The sequence below is a fragment of the Poromitra crassiceps genome (assembly GCF_964638095.1).
Source record: "Poromitra crassiceps genome assembly, chromosome: 4".
NCBI classification, from domain to species: domain Eukaryota; kingdom Metazoa; phylum Chordata; class Actinopteri; order Beryciformes; family Melamphaidae; genus Poromitra; species Poromitra crassiceps.
In genome coordinates this window covers 71,429,291-71,456,125 of record NC_139626.1, presented here as the reverse complement: position 1 = coordinate 71,456,125, position 26,835 = coordinate 71,429,291, and the positions used below count along the sequence as shown (strand labels likewise).

At 44.0% G+C, this 26,835-nt stretch overlaps 1 protein-coding gene across 1 annotated transcript in view; it reads right to left on the bottom strand.

The window, feature by feature from the left end:
• Positions 1-286: 286 nt before the first annotated feature.
• Positions 287-26,835, bottom strand: part of ttbk1a (tau tubulin kinase 1a) — a gene marked incomplete at its 3' end in the record, with an annotated part of 108,313 nt that continues 81,764 nt past the window's right edge. The window contains exons 14-18 of the mRNA XM_083634949.1: positions 26,112-26,293; positions 3,657-4,676; positions 2,757-2,932; positions 1,265-1,549; positions 287-701 (exon numbers count right to left, since the gene is read on the bottom strand). Of these exons, the coding sequence (XP_083491075.1) occupies positions 287-701; positions 1,265-1,549; positions 2,757-2,932; positions 3,657-4,676; positions 26,112-26,293 (2,078 nt within the window). The remainder of the gene's footprint in view (positions 702-1,264; positions 1,550-2,756; positions 2,933-3,656; positions 4,677-26,111; positions 26,294-26,835) is intronic.

Genomic DNA, 26,835 nt, shown 5'->3' with positions numbered 1-26,835 from the left:
AAGCTCCCAAACCCAAAACAGAGACTGACAGCAGATGATGTCCATAGCACCATGGCAAGCAATGCTTTTTACCACAGTCACTCAGATTATTGGAAGCTCAAGAAGATAGTCCTGTATGCTGTCCTTGGAAAAGCGAGGTCTATACACATTGAATGATTTCAATCCACAAAGGTCATGGTAACATCACAGTTTAACATGGAGTCAGGTGAGAACTTTTGAGGCATAGCTTGTCTGGAGACTGATTAGCTATATACACAAACATGTCTCAGCGGTGAGTCTCTTTGTATTATCTAGCAGTTGCTGCTTTCTCCTTGGTGTTGGGCTTCCCCTTTGCAGGACCGGCTGGTTTGGGCCTGGCTCTGGCGGGCGTGGTACCAGAAGACGATTGGATGGCGGCGTCCTGTGAGGCGCTGCGCTGCATCATGGGAGTTGTAGTCCTGGGTGGTAGCACGGGGACAGTGGGGGCTCGGACCGAGAGGGGCTGCCTGGTTGGACATGCTCTCTGAGGGGAGGGACTATCGGTCCTGCAGTGGGAGGAGCTAAGGCTGCGTCGGGTTCCGAATATGACTCGCAGTGGCATTCGAGGGCTGCCGGCCTGGGCGGGGCCAGCAGAGGGGCGGGGACAGGAGGAGGAGGACCTGGGTGACGGAGGCTTGGCTTTTCGTTGGGTGCTGAGCGTGCTCAGTGCGATTTTCTGAAGCCTGGGAACAGAAGAATCAATTTAAGAGGTATTTTATTTATTTAAATAAATATACAAAATATACATGACAGCAAACTGCTTCAAAGTGAACTAGATTGTTTTGGTGCGAGTTACTGAGTTTCGGAGATATCAAATGAAATGGAACTGGATGGCACTCGGCTTGTTGTGCTCAACAGCCATTTTTTTTTAACTCACAAAACTACACCCAAGCTCGCTAGCAGCGAGCAGGTGTAGTTTGGTTGAACTTGAGTACCCGGGTCCTGATTTCTGGTGAGACATTGCTACTGAGATTTTCAAATGTTATTTTTTTTGCACTTTCAGCACCACAAGCAGAGTGCCATCCATCTGTATCCCTCGGGATTAATAAAGTATTTATCTATCTATCCAGTTCCATTGTATTCAAGAGAAAGCAGAAATGTGGCCGATATCTCCAAAATTAACACCAAAATGATCTAGATGGATAAATAGCACCACAGGTAAGAGAAAAATGTATTTTTGATTTTGAGGTGAACAGTCTCTTTAATCAGCTAAACAAACAGACAGACAACTTTATGAGTAACATACCCATTACTGAAGGAGGAAGCTGCTTTGTTGCTGGGGCCTGGCAGGGAGAGAGGGGAAGGAGTAGCAGCAGCAAGTCCCCCTGAAGGCCTCTTCACTGGGGTGACGGGCCTGGGGATCTTGCTCCTCCACTCCTTGGAGCACTGCTCCTCGGTGGGTTTGAGGCGGGAGCTTCTCTCGTCCGAGGTGTGGGTGTCCTCCTCTGAGCCGGTGGTGGACAGAGTCTCCGAGACCCTCCGTCGCTCCTCGTCTCCGGATGACAACGAGGACGATGTCCCAGACAGCAGCCTTCAATTCAAGATTTCAAGATTTCATGTTTATCGTCACTCCGTTGTACAAGTATGCACGTGTGAAATTCTTATGCTAGGGCGGCTCCATTTTATGATTGTGCAACTACAGTAGGTACATAATCAAGTAAATAGATAAGTACATTTGTATAAAGGATGTAAATAAGGCACACAGTGAAAAACAATAGAATAAAAATAAACTAAAATAAATAAAATAGTACAGTTTGCAGTCAGGGCAAGTTGTGGAGCAATGTGCAAATGGAACAATACAACAGAATTATTGCACTCAGTCAAGGTATTGGTCTCTATCGTTGCATCGGCCTATGAACTGCGCCCAATGCCAGACGCAGCGCAGATTAGTGGGTGTGGACCAGCGCACTCGATATTTTGGTGTCAGCGCTACAAGCGGCCTTAAGCATTATAACCACGCCTTTTAAGCGTAAAATTATGCACAATCTGCTCATTGGAGAAGTGTAGTAAACAAATCACAAGCTTCCCTTTTAAGCTCCAATTCCACGGAGCGATCCAGTCCGGTCAGAAAAGCCAAGTGCTCTGAGCTCCCCCCCTCCCTTTCATCCCCGTCTGTCTCCAATATATTATTCCATACATTCCATGTATTAGCCTCAATGCATGCTGGGAGATTTGAGGGAGTGAGAGAGAGAGAGAGAGGGGGAGAGAACAGCTTTTTTCCCATCGGTCTTTGTGCTGCGCGAGAGAGGGAGTGAGAGAGAGAGAGAGGGGGAGAGAACAGCCTCTGAATGACAGGGGCTCAAAACTACGATATAACTACTTTTTTTCCATCGCGCGAGAGAGAGGGAGAGAGAGAGAGAGAGGGGGAGAGAGTGTGAGGTCGGCAGAGGAGAGCTGTGCGTAAATACACACAATATCCGCGGCGCACTGAATAAGGCCTGGTTTTGAAAAGCGCTAAGCACTAAATTAACGCCAGGGGGGAAGATATTGTTAGGCCGGTATTTAAGGCCGAAACGCCCATTCTGGCACTGCGCCACGCCTCTTTGGCGTAAAGCGCATTTCAGGGCCTAAAACCATGTTGCTATCTTCCCGAGGCAGGCGCAAGGCACAGTTTTTGCACCTAAGGCCTGTGGGAAGATAGGGCCCATTGTCTCTCTGTGTGTTTATGTTTGTGTGTGGGAGTGTGTGTGTGTTGGGAGTGTGTACTAATCTGTGTGTGTTATGTGTGTGTTATATACCTCCGTCTCATCCAACGGCCCTGTTGCTTCTGGACCAGCAGGCGAGCCAAGTCCAGCGTGCGGACCCGGTGCTGCAGCCGAGCCCGGGCTGAGAGCGAGGAGGACGGCTCCGAGCCAGAGTCCTCCTCAGAGACCAGCACCGGGATCCGGCTTCTGATGCGGGGCTTGGCGGCCTCCTGTAGGAATGAAACGATTAAAGGTTTAATGATAAACCGTGATAAAATTCCTGATGGTTAGCATTACCGTTTAAAACTTGAATTATCATTAAAACCGTGTTACCGTGATTACAGCACTTTGAAAAAACACGGTAAGTACTGTCCATCATCAACCAAAGTTAGCAACAGCCTCCCAGACGCAGACGCGCAGCCTTGGTGAAATGATTTCACCAATGATTTCATGTATCGGTACTTTTGTGAACATTTTCAGCACTTTTTAACAACTAGGCATCAATTCCTAGGCTCGCCCGCCCTGCAGCTCGCTGAGCTGGCCCTGCAGCTTGCATATGCAGCTCGGCCGCTATGCGGCCTCGCCCGCAGCTCAGCTGCTGCGTGGCCTCGCCTGCTCTATCCGTGCGAGTGTGTGTGTTTTGCTCACAAAATGTTATTGCCCTTAAGTTTACATGCGCGCGTGTGTGTGTGTGTGTGTGTGTGTGCCCCTTAAGTTTACATCAGCGCCTATGATGTCATAAGGTGATTTTGCTCTGATGACATCATCAGTCTTATGACATCACTGATGACATCATCAGGGATGTCACAATGCCTATGACATCATCAGTGGGACAAAAATTTAAACAGAACAGAAAACAGTGCCCACTTGCTCCCTTTTATATAAAAAGCAGAAGATAATAATACTGATAACTATGATAATTTTGGTCACTATAATCATATGAAATTTTCATACCGTTTCATCTCTAGCCGTCTGTGGTTCTGCTCTGGTTCTCTGTGGCTCGGCAGCTTCTTCTTTGCTTGATAACAGCTCCTTTTTGTGCCCCTCTGATGGATCTTTGTGTTCTTGAAGTGGAGAGAAGGCTTCCAGGAGAGGGTCCAAAGACGCGCCGCTTTCAGTTTTTGGGTGTTTGTCATCTGCTGGAGGCTGGTCCGGCTCAGACTCCTCTAGAGGTGCTGCTGTGTGAGTTTGTAGCACATCGTGCCGTTTGGATACTCCTGCCTTCTCCTGGGTGTTCTCCTCTACACAGGCCTCCTTAGTGACAGCCAAGACATCCCGCTCGGCCTCCTTGACAGAGTGACCGTTGGAAGACATGACATTAAGGTGCGATGTCTCTGCGATGTGGATGAACGTGCGCTCAACTTTGGTGAACGGCGGTGACGCCGGAGCGATGAGAGTGGACGGTCTCAGATCAAACCTGAGAGCTGGGGACAAGCGGCCGGTCTCGGAGGGCTCAGGCTGGGTCGCCTCCCCCACCAGGAGGCGGTCGACGTGGGGAGTCAGTGCACACGGCGTGGTTAACTCGCCCTCTAGAACATGGTCTCCAGACGGGGACTTGCGGGTGTCTCCGGGCGAGAAGAGGACCAGGGTTTTAGAGGCGTCCTCCAAGTCGGGGTCAGCGTCACCGGCCGAGGCGGGCTCCCTCTGGCCCCTCTGGTCCTCGGCCATGAGCGTGGAAGGCGCGGCGTCCTGGCTGCGCTCGGTGCTCTTCTGACTGGCCTCGCTGTTGGACTCGCTCTTGGTGACGTCGTCATCCCTCGGCCCGGGGAGCTCCGGCACGTCGTTGTCCGGTGGCAGGGCTCCAAAGCCACGGCGCTGCGGCAGGGTGCCGGTCAGCATGACGGTCAGGAAGTCGGCCCTCTTGGCCTGGAGCTGGGGCAGGATGTGGAAGTGCTCCTTGTCCTCATTCTGGCCCTTGGTCCGGTAATCCGGGGAGGGCGGCGACGGGGCGCTCTGCTCCGTGGGCGATAACACCTGGAAATGACGCAACAACACCCTTTATTTCAACTGCTGCAACTGAACCATCGCAAAACAAGATACGACAAAACTCTGAGGAATAAGACATTATGGAAGGAGTTTACCAATAAAGCTCCATAAAGACATTTCACAACGCGCTCACACAGACACTAAAGCTCTGAGCCTTATCAACAGGAATAAGCAAATAGGAAACATGTTGTCCCCCACCAGTGATGTAGATCCACCCTTGCCTAGTCCCATTCATTGTCAATGCTGCCCCCTAGCGGCACAAAGTACATGTTAAAACGTTACAGTTACCAAAAGAAGCAGTTTATCTTTTTAGGAGGGGAAGGGGTACGCTGTTTCGCTCTACATATCAGTCTGGACTTCCAGCCGCCCTCCATTTCCTGAAATTACAATGTACCCAGGCCAATCAGGGGCTACGTCGTAGTTGATGAAATGACCAGGCCAATCAGGGCAGCCGCTGGCAAAACAGTAATGGCGTCTCCCGAAGCAACGAGCGGTAACGTTAACGTTAATAATAATAATAATAAACAAAGCCACACTCGCAGTTATTGCTGAAATAGACACAATAACAACTAATAAACAAGAACAAGGGTATGCACTTGTGAACAATTTCTCAGCGGAAGACATGTTCGCCGTTCTGTAGATTTGGATTAGATTGTCCAGACTGATATGTAGAGCAAAACAGGATGTGACATCACGTTCTCAGGATAGATTTTACCAGGTTAGGCAAAAGGACATTTCAAACAATGTGGTTTGTGTGTGTGTGTGTGTGTGTGTGTGTGTGTGTGTGTGTGTGTGTGTGTGTGTGTGTGTGTGTGTGTGTGTCTAAGTGCTTACAATAACATTCCCACTCTCAGTAAGAAAGACAACAGGGACGAAAGTATTTGCCCCCAAAACCATTTAATGTCATTTTGGTTGTACACAAGCTTTTCAAGATTGTCTAGATTACATACATTGATATAAAAGGCACAAAAATGCATTGCAGAGTTTATCCTTTGACAGCACGCAGTCTGATATCAGGTGATTTTCAAGTGTTTTCCCTTCATAAAGATTCAACATAAGCCTGTACATACTAAAACCCACTATCTAGCATGCTATTAGAGATGAACTGCAAACCTAATTATTCTCTACATTTCTGTATATATGTACACGCGTATCGTTTGATTTACAAAAAGTTTAAAATACATGCTTTACCTGTAAATTATACAAGCAGTACTGTACAATTACATAGTGATAGAAAAAAATGTATACATACATGTATATTGTACATGTGAAAGACACTCACGGATCACACTGGACAAACACTGCAAGCTCCTGGACTCAGTGCTGGACTGAATCCTGCTCCATCTCTCTATTTCCACTACAGAAACCCTCTGCTTTTATTGCAATAATTATAAGAATCGACTACTTTGTGACACATGGAGTGAATACATCATTTGACCAAGAAGAATCGGAAGTGAAACGAAACCAACATGGACGTACGTTTCTGCTCTCTACAGACAAATTATTTAGACAATATCACCCTGTTGTTCCATAAAGATCGGTACTGACATATCAAATCATCAAACTGTATCTAACAAATAAATTATGAAAAGCATTTGCGGGGGTGCGGTATATTATTTTATGCAGTTACTGTGCGTTCACACCAAGGCGAAAAAAGCGTCAAACTTGTGCGAATTATTCACAAAAATGTGCAAAATTTGAGGCTAAAATCACATAATTCGGGCTGCGAAAATCCACGTCACTTGCCTAATTTGTGCCGCCCGGGGCGAACTCGCATCTACTCGTGCGTTTGCATTGACATTGTATGTAGCCTAATCTCGTCACGCAAATTTGCAAAAATCGCCCCGGTGTGAATGCCCAGTTATAATTCTAGTATACGGTTCATGAGGTATTAATGTCATTTTCTGGCAGACTTTTCATTATTTCTAGACAATACTAAGAGAAATACATGGATTTTCTCATAGGACTAACGGTGAACACAAAACATCATGCCAACAGTTTCTGCTAACTCCTCACTTGTCTAATTCTAAAGAATAATTTGGAGGGATAAGGGCTTTTAAATGAGCAGTACTGTGGGTGTGACGGTCAGCTTCTTCAAAACATATCGTCGCTGTCCAGTGAAAACCTCCAAAATGTCAATTTGACAAAGGGGTTTGTAAGTCTATGGATAGTATAATTATCTCAATCCATAGAAGAAATAAAAACATGACAATTACCAAAACTGGAATTACAGGGTTTTTACAACTGAGATATAAACTATATCTATTAACCGTTACACCCGAATACTTTAGAGACTACGCATCTACTGTACACATCATAGAAATCCCCCCAACAGTAACAGTTCCTTTATTAACAGGATATCTTCATTCTAGTTTTTAATTTGATATTCAAATATTATTTCTTTAGCTAGATGGCAGTCTTTTGGAAGAAGAGAACCGAAGAGACTCACTATACAAACAACTGCTGAAAATGCAGCCGCTAACACTGAAGAGGAGTTTATTTTTAAATTCTGTTGGTCAAATCAGCTTCAGCCAAACCAAGGGAATTTAATTTAATTTTACACGACATGGAGTTTTCTTGAGATGGGAAGTATCTTCTGGTCGCCCCACGCATGCTTGTGTTTAACGTTAGCGGTGAGCTAGCTTTGCTGCTGTACATATGGCTACAGTATTATCACCTGATCCAACACTAAACTACCATCAGGTCAAACAGCCATACAAAAATCTCTCATAAAAAACGTAATAGTCCTTAATTAGCATCATGTCTCATGACCACGAACACATAAAACACTGAATGTAAATGTACACGCAGAACGAGAGATGATAGCAGACCAGTAAGATCTGCTGTTGAGGATTATGTCGCAGTCAGGATCGAAAGGCGATTGCCGCTTCTATCGCTCAACCCGTGCCGCCAAACGGAGAAACGACCAGAAACACCTCCGCTCTACCTCTGTGCCACTCGACAATTTGATCCGTGAGCGTCCTCTCTAGCGATGTGAAGAATTATATACAAAAATCACAGACGTTTTACAGTCAGAGGTGTGTGTTAATTACAGTACAGTGCTGCATTCACCATGTGACAGTCAGAGGTGTGTGTCGTACAAACAGTAGATCTCATGCAAAGAGTGTTGACGGTCGGTAAACAGTCTTTTGGTACAATATAGCCTGTAATTTACGCTGCAAATCATTCTTAAAAGTCAAAGGGTTAGCTTCCTATCACCGTGAGTTAGCGAGCGCTAACTGCTTTCATATCGACACAAGACAAAACGATTGACGTGTAGACAATCTTGTACAGTAGATGAGTCATTTTGCAGACGTGCAAAATAAAGTTCAGAGATAGCAGCTAGTCCACTTCATACATTCTCTGACAAGTGGCTGTAACGCTGTGCTAAATACAAACGACGTTCCAAACTCCAGTGAGCAAGCAGCAGAAAACAATCAAACTATGGCTGTATACGAGTTTAATGAAAGAGCGAGTGGTGCAGATTTAGTTAACGTAGCCCTTTAAGACATTCAGAAAGCAACCATTAAGCTTTCATTGCACAAAATGTCCATCTTAGCCAGCAATTTCAGCTGTTTTTCTAGTTTTTAGTCTTAAAACAGTATTTTATTTTATTTTTAAAGTGAGAAAACCTGCCAATGCGGTGAGATAACAATTTGCTTCCAATGGGGGGGGGGGGGGGGGGGGGGGACAGCTTTGTCAGTCCCCACCTATGCCAATGCTCAATGCCCATGTGCAGTTTCAGATTGATTGGCCAACCTATAGAGCTCAACAGTCACGTGACTTTTCGTGACATTATTTGCCCCGGAAGTAAGTTCCGCATTCATTTTCTCCATAGACATTTCGATAAATCCTTATATAACGATATACTGTATGTATAGCCAACTCATGACCTACTGAATCGTGAGTGACCATAAAACATTCGGTTTAAGCGAGAACAAAAAATAACATTGCTTAAACTGAATGTTTTATGGTCACTCACGATTCTCTGGAAGTTCCAGCCTTAAAACTCGTTATATAAGGATTTTTCTAAATGTCTACGGAGAAAATGAATGCGGAACTCACTTCTGGGGCAATTGATGTCACAAAAAAGTCCTTTTTCCTCATTTTATAGTAGGATTTATAGTATAGATTATCTTGATACGAATGAAGCGATCTTGTATTAAGATGAAGAGAAGAGAAACTGCACTGGGGACAAGTGCAAGTTTGTCTGCAGCCACTGCCACAAGGTTTCATTTGTTCTATGAAAAATAACATTTTCAGACCAACTGTGATGCTAAATGTCTATTCTACAGGGCCTCCAGAGGAACCAGCGGGGAAGATGGCTCGTCACCGAGCAGCTTCTCTGGGATTTTTGGCAAAATCAGCACTCGAAAATGCGTCTGCTTCTAAATAATCATTTTACCAATTAGGCGCTCTCTCTGAGCCTTTGACAAAACATCAGAAAGTGTGCGATGAAAGCAGACTCACAACTGGGTTCTTGGATTTTGGATGCAAATAAACCACCAACCATATTGCCTAGCAAAGGTTCAAGACATTTCCCAGAGAAGCAGACGTCACAACCCAAAAACCCAGAGGGCCTTTGAAAACGACAAGTTGAGTTAACTGGTTTCTGTTAGTATCGGGGTTAGATGTTGAGACATGGTAAGACACACTGCAAGAACTGACAAACTGTTATTTTATCTTGTCTCCAGATTTAAGCTTATTTTAGGATTTGATGTTTGTGAAATCATCTCACTGCACTGGTAGATCATTCTACTGGCTTCAACCAATTTTAAAAATGCTTCCTCTAGGAGAATGTTTCCTCTAGGAGAATGTTTCAGGACATTTACTTGCTAATTGTCTTGTAGAGAGTATTGTTTTATGACGATTTCATGAAAGAAATCATGTTACAAGTGACATGTATTGATTATCTGTCAGCGCAGTGATACAATTTAACCAAACATGTCATGAAATCACTGGACAGCTCCTATGTATATAAACTGTATATACTAGAAATCTTGCAGGCTCGCATACGCAGCTCGGCCTCGCCCATAGCTCGGCTGATGCATGGCCTGGCTTGCTCTATTGGCATGCGCAGCACACAATTGCTCAACTTCGCATATATATATATATATATCTTGTGAGTAAATCTCATAATTCCCTTCGCCCTCAATCTGCTGCTCAAACCTCGATGCTCCTCCCCTACCTCGTCTATGACAGCATCAGTGATGTCACTCGAGCAATTGTGATGTCATCATGTCTGTGAGATCATCAGTGATGTCACTGTGATGGTCACTCGAGCAACTGTGATGTCATCAGTGAGTGATGTCATCAGTGATGTGAAGTTGTGCAATTGTGCGCATGCCAATAGAGCAGGCGAGGCCATGCAGCAGCCGAGCTGCGGACGAGGCCGCGCAGCGGCCACGCTGCGTATGCGAGGGGAAACCCTAGTATATATATTTGCAGTGATACATTTCCTGACAGCAGAGACCAATAACCCAAAGTCCGGCTTGTTTTTGCTCTAGTCAAGTAAGTCTAAAGTGACGTCAAATTAAACTGAACTCTGCACACTTGGATTCAAACGGACACTGGCTACATGGACAGCAGGTATGTTACACTGTCCCCTCTGCGCTTCTGTTCCTCATTGCTCAAGACGGGATGTGGAGAAAGTGTCGTGCTGTGCAGGGGAACGGTAAAGCCCTCACTCTTCCTTCTCCAATGGACAGTTTAAATTATATATTTTTTAAATCTCACATTTTGCTTATTGCATTTGCGTTTTGCATCCATATTCTATGAGACCCTAGGCCCAGCCTGACTCATCTCCTAGCTAGTCAGTGATAAAGTGCAACAGTAAAATTCAATAGTCGCAGGGAACGACGGAAGAAGCACGATGGATAAATAGCAAACGTCCAAACAGAGATGCAGAAAACCTCACAGAATCCAGTGGAGAGATTTTAATATGCAGTCAAGAGTGCATTCACACCGGGGTGGACGAGCATGTTACTCGCTCAAGATTGACCGCGTGAGTTGAAAAAGTAAGTTCAACTCGAGCAAATAAATAGCAGCTGAGGCGAATTTCGCGTAATCCGTGCTTGTGAAATCCCCGCTGCCCGGGGCGAAATGGCGTCTGCTTGCATGTTTGCTTTAACTCCGTATATAATCTCGCCACATGAATTTGCAAAATCATGTTTGGTTTGAACGCAGCTTCAGTGTTTTCCCGGCCAGCTCAAGGAGACAGCCGGTCACACTCACAGACGCTCTCAACTTCTCAAAACAATCAAACTTAATAACCAGTCCACTGCTTCTCCTGGCTGGAGAGGCACAACGACCTGAACCCTAAGAGATATATATATATATACAGTATATATATATATATATATATATATATATATATATATATATATATATATATACTGTAGCAGAAATACTTGCTTTGAACTACGCTGTTGCATGCACATGATGGCTGCCTCATGCCTAAGTCTGTTTGCAGCGTTGGTTGTACACCTCTACAACTGTACAACGCAAGATGCAATACTCACATTAATGGTAGGGGCAGTGTAGGGGCAGTATGAGGATGTGACAGGGTCAGGGGTCAGTAGGTGGATGCCACCTAATGTCAACAAATCATAGAGGGACCTTAGCTTGTTTGGCATGTGTTAGCTTTTTACCATTAAACTGTCTGCATAAGATCTGTGTTATCAGAATAAACGACTGGTTGGAATATTTTGTGATATTGTGGTTTTAGTTGGTTAATGTTAGATAATGTTAGCTTGCTTGCTAACGAGGACAAATTGCTATCTAGCTAACATAGCTAACTAGCGATACGTGCCAGAATCCCCGGATAATGTCTGCTTCATCCAATACTGTCTTGTGTTGATAATGGAACAGTCACAAATGTGCCTACTATGATTTTGGAACATTGTTTGGTTGCAGTAACAGATCAAGTCCCTGTTCGGGTGTCACGTATTTGGTTGTATCTTCTATCTAACTGCCATGTTTACCTCATGCAAATCCAGACGTTCTATGGAAGCTCTATGAGTTCTCTGGTGTGCCTTCTAGCTGTATCCTCCATTACAATGACTAGCACGCGCAATACATAGGCAAGTATGTCAACTATTCCGTTCATGAAGGAGACTACACATTCTACACAAATGTGTGGTTAAACAGAAGTTCATGTGACCCACCACACATAGACAATCGGCTCCACCGTGAACGGAATTGTTCACATACTTGCCTATGTATTACACATACTGGACGATACAGCTAGCTAGAGGGCACACTAGAGAACTTAGGCCACAGAACTTCCGGATTTGCATAATGTAAACAATAGAAAATAGTTATAAGTGGCGCCCGAACAGGGACTTGATCTGTTCCCTGTAACCAATGTTCCAAAAGCATATACGCCTATTTGCGACTGTTGCTTTATCCCCAAAAGACAGAATTGGATGAATCCACGATTATCCACTGGGCTTCTGGCTGGTAGCTGGTTAGCTATGTTCGCTAGATAGCGTTAGCATCCGCGTTTGCAAGCAAGCTCACGTTCTAACATTAGCCAGCTAAAACCAAAATATCACAATTAATTTGCCACAGTATTTTGTGTCACTTTTAGCTCCAACCAGCCGTTTACTCTGTACAACACAGGTCTTCTGCAGACAGTTTCATGTTAAAAAGCTAACACAGCAAGCTACAAGCTAACACAACAAGCTACAAGCTAACACAACCAGCTATTGGTCCTTCCATGAATGGAAAGCACGATGTTGACTCTAGTTCCCCTCTGTCGGTCACATTGCTGCTGTTTGGCCAGACAAGCTTCAGTGGCTAAAACATTTTCAAAGGTGGACTTTTTGTTGGACATTTGTTGACATTAGCCTAGTTGGCATCCACCCTGACCTTGTCACATCTTCATACTGCCCCTACCGTTGATGTGAGTATTGCATATTGCATTCGCGTATCACTCATTTCTGAGGACATGCACAACCAACGCTCCAAATGGACACAAGTCACGTGCATGCAAATGCATAGTTAACAACAGGTATATCTGCACCCTTAGTCCTCAAATCTTCTGAGGTTCATCTATTCATCAAAAGAGAAAAAAAACACCAAACATGAACACTTGTTGACTGTATAGAGAGGCAAAGTGACCGCCTACTTCCTGCTTCAGCACTGCACCAGAGATTTTCATCCGCCATTTATTTTCCCATAGACATTTCATAAAATGCTTATAAAAATAGTTTTACTTGTTGAAACCAAACGGTTCAGATATATTTAGAAACAGGAGAGATCACATAACATTTCACTCCGACCAAAACATAAAGAAATTGCGGATTTAAAGAAATTATTTTTTCAATGTTTTTTTTTTTTTTACGTTTTGATCTGAGTGAAATGTTCTATGGTCTCTTCCTATTCTAAATATAGCTGAACTGTTTGGTTTGACGAAGTAAAACTATTTTTTATAAGCATTTTACAAAATGTCTATGGGAAAATAAATGGCAGATAAAAATCTCTGGTACAGTGCTGAAGCAGGAAGTAGGCGGTCACTTTGCCTCTCTATTCTTAGTCGACTGTCACTATCAATGAAACTCTCTGGAAGACCTCGATCTCCCTTCTCTAAACACAACAGCCAAATGTGGGAAGAAGCAGCTATGATGGCCCCACAACACCCCTCACTCATCACACACACACAGCTTGAATATTTGTATTATTATTATTATTATTATTATTATTATTATTATTATTATTATTATTATTATTATTATTATTATTATTATTATGTGGTTCGTACTGCATGGCTACTACATTTACCTACCGGCAGATTGGTCACCCCCCCCCCCCTCCCCATCCCCAACCAATCTTTAAAATTGGTTAAACAAAATTGCGGAACACAGTTGAATGAAGACAGAATCTCAGCATGAGCGCGCCAAAACGGCAAGGTGTCAGAACTGAGGTGCCTGTCAGGCACCGGAAGTGAGAGAGAGAGACAGAGAGAGAGAGAGAGAGAGAGAGAGAGAGAGAGAGTTAGAGGATGTGCAGGCACAAATGAAACGTGCTAAGCAGGAATACAGTGTGTGTGTGTGTGTGTGTGTGTGTGTGTGTGTGTGTGTGTGTGTGTGTGTGTGTGTGTGTGTGTGTGTGTGTGTGTGTAAAACAGTACAGTCTTCTTACAGTCTAACACCTTTGTTGCCAGGACAATGGGCTCCCAAATGGCCAAAGAAGAAGATCGGCACTGCATCACTTATCAAAACCTCACACTTCTCGCTCCATGTACAACACAATGTGGAGTGGTGGTGGATCAGGTTTTTGGGGCTCATGGGTTCAGGTGTTTGGTAGTCTCGCAGTAGATATCTACGGCTGGGGCACAACTCTTTCAAAGTGCTTAAGGACCGCCCCCTAAGACCAAAACAAAATCCAGTGACAGACATATGAACTGACCAAGCATGGACCTTGTTATTTGTATGGTGCAACTCGTGGAGCGGTACATTTTGAACGATGCACCAATGAGAGCCGGACTTCCACCATGATACTAATGGAACTGCATTTTTCTTTTTTTTCCCGGCAAAACCCGGAAATCCTGACTTGTGTTTCAGACCCTCCATCATTGGAAGTGGTGACGTAAGATGTTGGGTCTTACCACGTGAGACACAGGTGTTTGGGGCATCATGGTGTTTGGGGTGTCGTGGTGTTTGGGGGCTCATGGAGTTTGGGGGCTTGTGGATCAGGTGTTTGGGGGCTCGTGGTGTTTGGGGGCATTGGGACGATGGATCGGGGGGAAACGCTGGCTAGAGTCTTGGTGCAAAAACTGATCGCCGGGACGACCCGCATTCCTCGACGACCTCTCCGTCATTTAGCGGGAGAACAAAAAACAAACAGCACAGACACTGGAAAGCCTAACAGTCTGCTAGCAGTCCCACTCTGCTGAATCCTCAGAAGGATAGTACAAGGAAACATGGAGCTTCTCGCCTCCTGCGTCCTTGTCTCCTGAGTCCTTGCCTCCTGCGTCCTTGCCTCCTGCCTCCTCATGTGCAGCATCAGGTTTGCACACATCAAGCTTCAAGAGTTTATTGCATGGAAGATATTTCCTGTTGCCAGCATTTTGCTCCTCTTCTTTTCCTCGGAAAGTAGTTTGTGTGAGTGTGTGTGTGTGTGTGTGTGTGTGTGTGTGTGTGTGTGTGTGTGTGTGTGTGTGTGTGCTGTGTGCCAGCAGTATGGCTTGTCATGTAACTGGTGTGCGTGTGTGTATTAATTGACGATTAATGTGCTATGAGTGTATTCATGTGTGTTTCAGGTATGGTAATGTAAGTGTCCGTGTGTGTGTTTATGGAGGTACATTCATGTGTGATGTGCACATACATGTGTGTTGCAGTATGAGTGTTGTGTGTTTCCTATGTGATTATGTATGCATGTTCATGTATGTCTTCATGTTTATGTATGTAAATGTATGCACGTTTCCTCTAAGTTTCAAGTTTCTATACGTCTTGGTATGTCCCTGTATGTTTCATGTATCTTTCCTATATGTTTCATGTATGTTTCTGTATGTTTCGTGTATGTTTTCTGCATGTTTCCTATATGTTTCTGTATGTATCTTATATGTTTCTGTATGTTTTCTGCATATTTACTATATGTGTTCTGTATGTTTCCTATATGTTTCTGTATGTTTCTTGTATGTTTCATGTACAGTATGTCCCCTGTGTGTTCCCTGTGTGTTTCATATATATCACCTATATGTTTCTGTATGTTTCCTATATGTTTCTGTATGTGTTATGTACGTTTCCTACAGTATATGTTCCTGTATGTTTCCTATGTGTTTCTGTGTGTTTCATGTATGTGTTCTATATGTTTCTGTATGTTTCCAGTGTTTGTCCGGCAGCTCTCTCTCTCTCTCATGCAGCAAGCCTCTCAGCTGTTGTTGTTCTTGTTCATGAGCTTGGCGAGCATCTGCTGCAGCTGTGTGCGCGAGACGTTGAGGACGGAGTGTCTGCTGCGCGGGCTGCCGGGCGCCGGCAGGGCGGCGTGGCGGCGGCGGGCGGAGGCGGTGGCATGGGCGGGGCTACTCTCCGCTGAGCGGCTCCTCTGGATGAAGCTCCCGCCCCCGTGCGGATACTGCTCCGTCTCCAGAGTGGACGAGGAGAAGACGTAGGAGGCCAGCCTCCTCAGCTGATTGGGGCGCGGGTGGTGCCTGTCTTCCTCCTGCAAACAGACCAATCAGAGAAAGGGAGGGCGGGAATGTTAAGAGCGAAAGGCGGGAAAACCAACTCCATCACTGTTATTATTATTATTATTATTATTATTATTTGATTCATAAAAATGAAAGTGGTTTTCCTACAGCTACGTCCAACACTCTGATGTGGCTTCCCGCCCTCGTCTCCTTCCCTCCCAAACCACTCCGAAGGAATAGACAGGAAAGAGCTGATTGGTCTCTCATGTGTCTACAGCCTTCGGCTGATTGGCTAGAAGGCATTGAGGGAAGGAGTTGAGGAAGAGAAGCTGAGGGAGTGTTGGTGTAAATCTGACCTATGACCTTTCAGCCAAACAGGGAGAGGCACACTGTCTACTGTTACAGCTACTGTCTGCACATTGGGCTGGCCTTAATAGCAGAAGCTATTAAATATATTAGGAGACAGTACGCCCAATAGACTGTTAGCTGTGTGGGTTGCCAGATTGGTCAGACTAGCATCCCTGTAGCTGGGAAAGGGCACTGAAAATATTTCCAGCCACAATGCATTAAAGGACACAAGTCACCAGCACAAGCACTGCACATAGCTCACTAGACTACAACACCTGGACCCTGGAGAACTGACAGTTTGAGTTTTTAAAGATGTCTGTAAGAAATTAGAAATGCAAAAAAAACAAAACAGGGAACACAAAAGAGATGGAGTCATCAAGCACACAAAACACAGACACACGACGGAGGAGGAGGGGGGGGGGGCTGAACAGAAGAAAAGGAGGAGCAGTTAGAGAAAACAGAGGTAAAGGACTATCCTAAACTGTGCTTACCCCAAAACACCACTTTATTTCTTCTCCTCTTGTCCCAATGGTCTCTGTCTCCTCAGGTGAGTCAAACGTGACATACTGTACTGTTTAAGCGCTAGATCGGTTGGGCAAAGGCAGCAGTTATGTCAAGAGGTCAAGAGAGCGGCCGTCCTCGCTGGCTGGCATGAGCCTGGGCAGGAAGAGCGGGGCAAACCGACAGCTCGCTATGGTGCAACTGCAGCTAAGATGGCTTTCTAGACTGCGACTGAGGCTCAGTTTCCATCCATTTTTACAGCAGGTCCAGTGACAAGGCCTTAAGAGCGAGCAGCTGTATAGACAGTGATTGATAGATATTACATTGAAAGATTAATTAAAATATCAGTAATAATGTGATCCAGTTCTCCTATAAACAGCACAGATGTTGAGTGGCATGTTTATAATGATGGAAACAAAGGTTGTGTAGAAGCTGTCAACCCTTCTGGTGTCGTCAAAGGTATTCATATTCTTAACGATAGCTAGCCTGTCATAGATAGAGATGTGTATATGCAGCAGCAGTTACAGGTCATATGAGAAGAATCATACATTCATGAAAGAAGTGTAACTGCAGCCAGCAACACCTGGTTCTCACTCACCCCTTGGCATCACTTTTTAACACACTGGGTACCCCTTTTTTGGTCATTTTTCAACATGCAGGGTAGTCCAATAGACTTCTATAGAACTCCCACAACATACAGGGTAGTCCAATAGACTTCTATAGAACTCCCACAACATACAGGGTAGTCCAATAGACTTCTATAGAACTCCCACAACATACACTGTAGTTCAATAGACTTCTATAGAACTCCCACAATGTGCAGGGTAGTCCAATAGACTTCTATAGAACTCCCACAACGAGCATCGTAGTCCAATAAACGTCTATAGAACTCCCACAACGTACAGGGTAGTCCAATAGACTTCTATAGAACTCCCACAACGTGCAGGGTAGTCCAATAGACTTCTATAGAACTCCCACAACGTGCAGGGTAGTCCAATAGACTTCTATAGAACTCCCACAACGTGCAGGGTAGTCCAATAGACTTCAATAGGACTCCCACCACAATGTGCAGGGTAGTCCAATATACTTTTATAGAACTCCCACAGCATGCAGGGTAATCCATTAGTTCAATAACTTCTATAGAACTCCACAATGTGCAGGGTAGTCCAATAGACTTTTATAGAACTCCCACAACATGCAGGGTGGTCCAATAGACTTTTATAGAACTCCCACAACATGCAGGGTGGTCCAATAGACTTCTATAGAACTCCCACATCTGAAATCGACACCACGGGAGTGTGACAATGAAATAAAACATTGGCCAGTAGGGGTGTTGTGGTCGGGTGGTGGATGTGCGTAACCAGGGTTAGATTCTCAGCATGTTCAAAGTCTACATTTCAACCGTAAGCCAACATGTTTTTCTTATTCAACCTTAACCAAGTTGTTTAGTTGCTGAACCAGAACTGTAAAACAAGTTGTTGGCTAATGGCTACGGTCTCGTGACATTGAAAAATGATGGAGAGGGTGGTGTTGAAAAATGATGAAGAGGGTTGTGTTGAAAAAGTGATGAAGAGGGTGGTGTTGAAAAATGATGGAGAGGGTGGTGTTGAAAAATGAGGAAAAAGGTGCAGCCAGTGCATTAAAGAGTAACGCCAAGGGGTCCTGATCAAACATCAATATTTAAGGAGTAGGGAGTGAGAATCTACAGACCTGCTAACATCACCTTCCTATGGATACTCATTTTAGTACTTTTACACCAAAATAATTTTGTGAGAGGCGTTGGCAGTGAGATGTGTTGGTGTTGAATCCCTTGGAGTGAGTCATGCTTTGTTATTATTATTATTGTTATTATTATGTTTTGTTTTTGTTATTCACAGGTGTGGCCTGGCAATGTCTGGGCGTTACATCAATCAAATTCCCGTCTTGCAGTCCCTGTAATACAGTTTGCGTGAGACATTGCCCCCATGTGTAATTTGGATAGGTGTAGGCCTATTGACTGTATATATCATCCCTATCTCATAACGACACCATCACCTCATATAGGCTACCTGTTAAAAACATCTGTGTTTTGATGCAATTCAGGTTATTTTGTTGACTGGGGTGGGACAATAGAAATGTGTTTGCAGCGGGTAAACGGCAGAGACAAAAGAAAAGATTGGAGGATTTACAGTGGACTCAATTAAAACTCGGTGAAACACTGAGCTGCCGACTTGTGCATAGGACAGAGAGAGATGGAGAGAGCTTGTGCCAGATCGGCTGTGATGCCAACAACCCTCCGGGTTATAGCAGGTGAAGGTGAATAGCCTATTGCAAGTAGGCTACAATGTACAAGTTTTCTCAATTAATTTACCATAACCCCTCCTTGCGATGTGATAAAAGTTTCTCAGTGAATTATAGTTGATTGCCTCACCAAATAATCAGCTGGTTACCCAATTTTAGCAGCAGAATTTGATGTCCTGGCGTGGCACGTCCGTGCTGGCGGAGCCAGCTCTTAGCGCAAAGTAATTGCACGCTGCATCTATCCCCACATTTTTGCACTGAAACGCCTGTTTGGCATGTCACGCCTATGTCTAGTACAATTATAACAGCACAATTATTACTACGGCGTTAAACGCTAAATTATCGCTTTTGCGAAGATAGGGCCCTATGTGTATATGTGTACCGGTATGTATCTATATATATGTGTGTGTGTGTGTGTGTGTGTATGTATATATATATATATATATATATATATATATATATATATATATATATATATATATATATATACACACACATATGTATATTCATAGTCATATTCTCCATGCAGCACTGCACTGATGGAATATAATGATGTGATCTACTGGACTGAACACTGTGGGAATCATTGTTTTCACCTTGAGTGTGTGTGTGTGTGTGTGTGTGTGTGTGTGTGTGTGTGTGTGTGTGTGTGTGTGTGTGTGTGTGTGGTGTAGTGTAGTGAGTAGTAGGAACTACACTGCAAATAACTAAGTTGAAATGTGCATAAATTAAAACCAGTGTTTAGCAAGTTTTAGCTCATTATATATATATATTATAACATTATATATTCCTATCCAAACGATTTGTTTCAGGTCACTGGTCAACCACACCCAGGCAGAGACACATTGGGAGACACACATCTTTTCAATGTATGCCACTCAAGGTGTCCGATGGAGTTCTGGCAAATCCACATGTGCAAGCAATTCACCAAGCGGCCGATTCACAACCATTGTTGAGATGCAAACCGAGCTCATGAGGCGTTGAAAAAGTGAATCAATGAAATGCAAATGAGCGCGATGGTCACAGCGAGAGGACTGCCCGTTGTTCCGAGACCCCAATAGGAACGAAAAATGTGCATCGGATTGACCGAAAGTCCAGGCCATTATCCTGGAGATGGTTGGGTTGAGGCACCGGGATTAGGGCAAGCTTACGGTCAAGGCTGTCAGAAGCCAGGGTTGTGGATGAAACCAGGCATGGAGTTTTCGGACTGTTGAGGTTTCGGAATGATGGGCCGAAGAATGGCAAGGGGTATTTTTTCCTCTTCAGTTACACAGACATCATGATGTATCATAGATGACATTTCTTGCAATGTATATTATCGCGGAATCGAGGTATCGTGATACCGTCGTTATCGAAAGCCAAGTATCATGACAGTATCGTATTGTGAGTTACTCTGCGATTCCCACCCCTACACAGCTGCTTTTATTGTCTTAAATGTCCACTGCTCTATCATTCCAAACAGACTTTTACTGTAAATGTCCACTGCTCTATCATTCCAAACAGACTTTTAATGTAAATGTCCACTGCTCTATCATTCCAAACAGACTTTTAATGTAAATGTCCACTGCTCTATCATTCCAAACAGACTTTTCTGTAAATGTCCACTGCTCTATCATTCCAAACAGACTTTTAATGTAGATGTCCACTGCTCTATCATTCCAAACAGACTTTTACTGTAAATGTCCACTGCTCTATCATTCCAAACAGACTTTTAATGTAAATGTCCACTGCTCTATCATTCCAAACAGACTTTTACTGTAAATGTCCACTGCTCTATCATTCCAAACAGACTTTTACTGTAAATGTCCACTGCTCTATCATTCCAAACAGACTTTTAATGTAAATGTCCACTGCTCTATCATTCCAAACATACTTTTACTGTAAATGTCCACTGCTCTATCATTCCAAACAGACTTTTAATGTAAATGTCCACTGCTCTATCATTCCAAACAGACTTTTACTGTAAATGTCTGCACTGCTCTATCATTCCAAACAGACTTTTACTGTAAATGTCCACTGCTCTATCATTCCAAACAGACTTTTAATGTAAATGTCCACTGCTCTATCATTCCAAACAGACTTTTAATGTAAATGTCCACTGCTCTATCATTCCAAACAGACTTTTACTGTAAATGTCCACTGCTCTATCATTCCAAACAGACTTTTAATGTAAATGTCCACTGCTCTATCATTCCAAACAGACTTTTACTGTAAATGTCCACTGCTCTATCATTCCAAACAGACTTTTACTGTAGATGTCCACTGCTCTATCATTCCAAACAGACTTTTACTGTAAATGTCCACTGCTCTATCATTCCAAACATACTTTTAATGTAAATGCCCACTGTTCTATCATTCCAAACAGCCTTTTAATGTAAATGTCCACTGCTCTATCATTCCAAACAGACTTTTAATGTAAATGTCCACTGCTCTATCATTCCAAACAGACTTTTACTGTAAATGTTCACTGCTCTATCATTCCAAACAGAATTTTAATGTAAATGTCCACTGCTCTATCATTCCAAACAGACTTTTACTGTAAATGTCCACTGCATTATTCCAAACAGACCTTTACTGTAAATGTCCACTGCATCATTCCAAACAGACTTTTAATGTAAATGTCCACTGTTCTATCATTCCAAACAGACTTTTAATGTAAATGTCCACTGCATCATTCTAAACAGACTTTTAATGTAAATGTCCACTGCATCATTCCAAACAGATTTTTACTGTAAATGTCCACTGCATCATTCCAAACAGACTTTTACTGTAAATGTCCACTGCATCATTCCAAACAGACCTTTACTGTAAATGTCCACTGCATCATTCCAAACAGACCTTTACTGTAACTGTCCACTGCATCATTCCAAACAGACCTTTACTGTAAATTCCAAACAGACTTGAACACAGGCTGGATTTGTAAAAGCACAAACACCAAAACAGTGTTGAGTTCTGGACAGAGACCTGGATCCCTGCTGCCTGCCAAGGTCACCACCAAGATTTCACTGCAGTAGCAATGTGTGTGTGTGTGTGTGTGTGTGTGTGTGTGTGTGTGTGTGTGTGTGTGTGTGTGTGTGTGTGTGAAGTCTAAGGTCTCACAGAATATGAGAAAAGTACAGCAATACAGTATAACATGAGGCAAACAGATGAAAACATCACCAACGTCCTTACATTAACACATTATCACTGTCCGTCATTAATACAGTACATGTTACACATCTGCTGCAGTAATGATGCTGTTTCCCATTCATACCTTAAGAGTTAAAACAATGGTCCAAACCAAAAGTCATGTGGCAAAACCAAACGGATGGAAAAGAGATCAACTCTGGTCAACGGACATGGAAAAGATGGCAGCACCATTCTCATAGTGCAATGTTAAAAACTCTTTATGTCACAGGCAGTCATGGAAGAATCAAACTCAACACTGGGATGTTTGAAGCAGAAGGTAATATAAGAGTCAACATAGTAGTAAATGAGGGCTACTTCATATTTGTCTGCACAACATTTCACAGCCTTACTGACAGTCAGAAGTAAATAGCAGGCTAATCTGTTATAGCAGCTTGACTGTGGCAGTGAGGAACTAAACAGCATGACTGTGTGACGGCGGCTGGGTTTCATCACTTAGGGGTCAATCACAGAGAGAAGCTTTGCTACAAACGCAACGCTCGCAAAACCTTTGTTTTCCAATGGTACCATGCATCTGTTAGGCTAGCTTAGCTGTAACATTAGCATGCTTCCTTCTGCATGGTGAGAGGGTTGGCGGGTGCAGTTTGGTCAAAATAAAATAGTTCCTACATGAAACTGCTCACATTATCTTGAGTAACCGGGTGATGATTTCTGGAAAGAGACATTGCTGTTGAGTTTTTCAAACACATCTTTTGGTGCTTTGAGCACCACAAGCCGAGTGTCCATGGTATTGGACAGAAGGAAGACATCATTATGCACCAAAACTATCTAGATGAATAAATAGCAGTACAAGTAAGAGGAAAAATATGTATTTTTGATTTTGGGGGTGAACTGTGCTTTTAAAACAAAGTTAAAATATTCGAAACTCGCACTGCTTGTCATCACACTTGGGCCAAACCCAATCAAGTAAAAGGTGGGCTTTCCTTTACCGTGTCTTTACCTTAAAGGAGAATTTCGGTTTTTTCGAACCTGGAGCCATCTCCTGCCATTAATTATGATTTGTCCACTCACCTGGCGATCCCCGCGGCGTATCTGGGCGTCCTAGCGTTGTTTTGATATCAATAGCGTCCAAGTCAGTCGTAAAGTGGAGTTGATTTGGGGCCAAGTGTGAGCCTGTATTTCCTGCATCTAAATAGCTATTTTTCTTCCCTTTTTCGCCAAATATCGCCATAATCGGATCCGTCAACATCCACCACAGTGATATTTCACCTCAGGCTGTTTCCTGAAGTGCACAGGGATCAAATTACCTCAAACGTGATCTAGGTCACCAAGTCTCGTGAAGTCCCGCGATACTTTCCTGTCGACTGGCCAAATACAGGCAGGACGCTTTGCGGTCGTGGTTTTAGCGTAACCTATGTGGGGTTTGGCATAACCTTCGTTATTTCGAATCCCACATAGGTTACGCCAAACCCCACATAGGTTACGCTAAAACCACGACCGCAAAGCGTCCTGTCTGTATTTGGCCAGTCGACAGGAAAGTATCGCGGGACTTCACGAGACTTGGTGACCTAGATCACGTTTGAGGTAATTTGATCCCTGTGCACTCCAGGAAACAGCCTGAGGTGAAATATCACTGTGGTGGATGTTGACGGATCCGATTATGGCGATATTTGGCGAAAAAGGGAAGAAAAATAGCTATTTAGATGCAGGAAATACAGGCTCACACTTGGCCCCAAATCAACTCCACTTTACGACTGACTTGGACGCTATTGATATCAAAACAACGCTAGGACGCCTAGATACGCCGCGGGGATCGCCAGGTGAGTGAACAAATCATAATTAATGGCAGGAGATGGCTCCAGGTTCGAAAAAACCGAAATTCTCCTTTAACCCTAACCCGTATCGCTATTTCTGTTTGTTGTGAGAGGAAAGTAGGATTGGAAGGGTTCATCATCCAGACACAATTTGTGGAAGGGTTATTTCATTAACCTAATTGTCCACTTTTTGTCAGGAATTTCTTCCTTCTCGCAACTGTGAACGTGCAACATCTGCTTCAACCCAGAGAGAATATCCGCGCTTCAGCTGACAAATCACGCCAGGCCGGTGCCTCTCAGACAGGGGGACTGATTTAACACAAGTGACACAGGAGATCTGGTTCACACGGTCAAAGTTAGGCAATTTACTAGCTGCAAACAAAGAAAGACTGACCCTTCCTCAGAAGACACCTTTGTGTCGAAACGTCAGTCTTTCTTCGTTTGCACCTATTAAATTGCCTAACTTTGACCGTGTGACCGCGTGCTCCAGATCTCCTGTTTCATCTGCTTCAACACATTTCTTTTCATTTAGGACATTCGATAGGAAGGTTGCGTACGCAGCTCCCCACCCTGCGCCTGGGCGTTTTCTGGAGCGATGCTTCTCGCTGTGATGGTTAAGGACGGTGCCACCGTAAAGCCGCAGGTAGACTCCTCCAGGAGCCTACCTGCCTTTCATTACTCTGACATCTTTAAGGTGCATGTTAATGGACAGCCAAGCATGGCAGCCGCTGTACAGCTCCTCCTTCACAACACGTGGTTTGGTGAGATAACTGTAGCCAAAGTGCAGATCAGTTCAATTAAAGGAACTCTCCAACATTTTGGGAGATTCGCCAATTTGCCATATACCCGATAGAAAGACAAGTAGATAGATGCCCTTCTCTTCTCTGCAGTAGAAAGTAGCAAGGCACCCCTCCTGCTAGTTAGCTTAGCCTGGTAGTCTATGGAACGGGCTAGCCTACCCCCGTTAAGGCACCAAACACACATTCTGACAGCGCCAAAATGCTCTTATGTACTCTTATGTACATGTTGTGACTTGTGCATTCACCACGTTATGAAATAATAACGTAAGATTATTAGACATTGTCATTTTCAAATCAAAATACATAGTGGGAACTTCCGTAGTTCCGGCTATCTGTCTTTCTGTATTTTTTGTCTTTTGACTATTGATTTGACCGCTACGCTGCATACTTAGACTAAGTCAAATTCCGCGTATGTAATCTGATTACTTACTGTGGCAGCAAAAGTGATTCTGATTCTGATTTGTGCTAAGCTAACTAGCAGGAGGGGCGCCTCGCTACTTTCTACAGCACGCACAGAGAAGAGAAGGGCAACTATCTTCTCGTCTTACTATCGGGAATATTGCAAATAGGCTAATCTCCCAAAATGTTGGCGTGTTCCTTTAACTTAAGTTAAGTTAAGTTAAGTTACATGGATCGTTGAGATGACTGTAGCCAGTGTAGGAAACAAAACAAAAAAACATTTTGAGGGCAACACTGTCTAAAAAAAAATTGGGGGCATTTACAAAATTTTGGAGGCACTTCAAACATTTTAATTACTCCATAAAGTTGCTAATGCATAGCGTGAACAACAGCGCCGTTTGTGTGAGTGTGGTCTTCGTCCTCTACTCCTGGCAACCAGCTTGCCGGTGAAATGGAAATTGAATGAGTTGAACGAGAAAAAAATTGATAAATTCCTACACTGACTGTAGCCAAAGTGCAGATAGAAGCTGTACAGCAGCCGTCCACTGCAGTTATCTGTCCACCAATAGAGAGGCAAAGTGGACCGTCACTTCCTGCTTCAGCACTGTACCAGAGATTTTCATCCGCCATTTATTTTCCCATAGACATTTAGTAAAATGCTTATAAAATAGTTGTACTTCGTCGAACCAAACGGTTCAGCTAACGCTATAATCGGGAGAGAGCATAGAACATTTCACTCGGACCAAAACTTAAAAAAACAACATAGAAAAAATATTTTCTTTAAACCCGCACAACGTTTTGGTCCCAGTGAAATGTTATGCGATCTCTCCTGTTTCTAAATATATCTGTACCGTTTGGTTTGAACCAGTAAAACTATTTTTATAAGCATTTTACGAAATGTGTATGGGAAAATGTCTGGCGGATGAAAATCTCTGGTACAGTGCTGAAGCAGGTCACTTTGCCTCTCTATATGCCAGGAGAGAGCTGGGCTCTCCTGTGATTGGCTGGCTGTGTCTCTTACCGGTCTTTGAGGTCCAATGGGGTCGGACTCTCTCCGGCGGGGGCGTCCCGGCGGTAGGGAGTGACAGGGCGACTGGGCGGGGCTACCGCTGCTCCTCCTAGACGCCTCCTCCTCCGTCAGCGTCAGCATCCCTCGACTGCTGTCCCGCGTGTGGGTCTTTGGCCGAACCACCAGCTCCCCACCTGCAGACAAACAGGCTTTTAGGGAGGGGCATGGACATCAGGATTCCTTCAATGGTTCAATGTATAGAGTGCTATTTTTGTGTGTGTGTGTGTGTGTGTGTGTGTGTGTGTAGGGGGGGGTTGCTAGCAGAAATGATAGCTCTTCGCACGCATTGTTTACAGGATCTAACGTTACAAAAGTAACATAAAGTAAAGTAAAGTCCCACTGATTGTCACACAATGTGTGAAATTTGTTCTCCGCATTTGACCCATCCCCTGGGGGAGCGGTGAGCGGCAGCAGCGCCGCGCTCGGGAATCATATGGTGATCTAACCCCCCAATTCCAACCCTTTGATGCTGAGTGCCAAGCAGGGAGGCAACGGGTCCCATTTTTATAGTCTTTGGTATGACTTGGCCGGGGATCGAACTCACAACCTCCCAGTCTCAGGGGGGACACTCAGACCACAAGGCCACTGAGCTGGTGCGCAGGGACTACTTGAGTGTGAGTGCATGAAATCTGTCCAAGCATAATAGTTTTGAGTATTACAGTTTGAGGACAAGCAA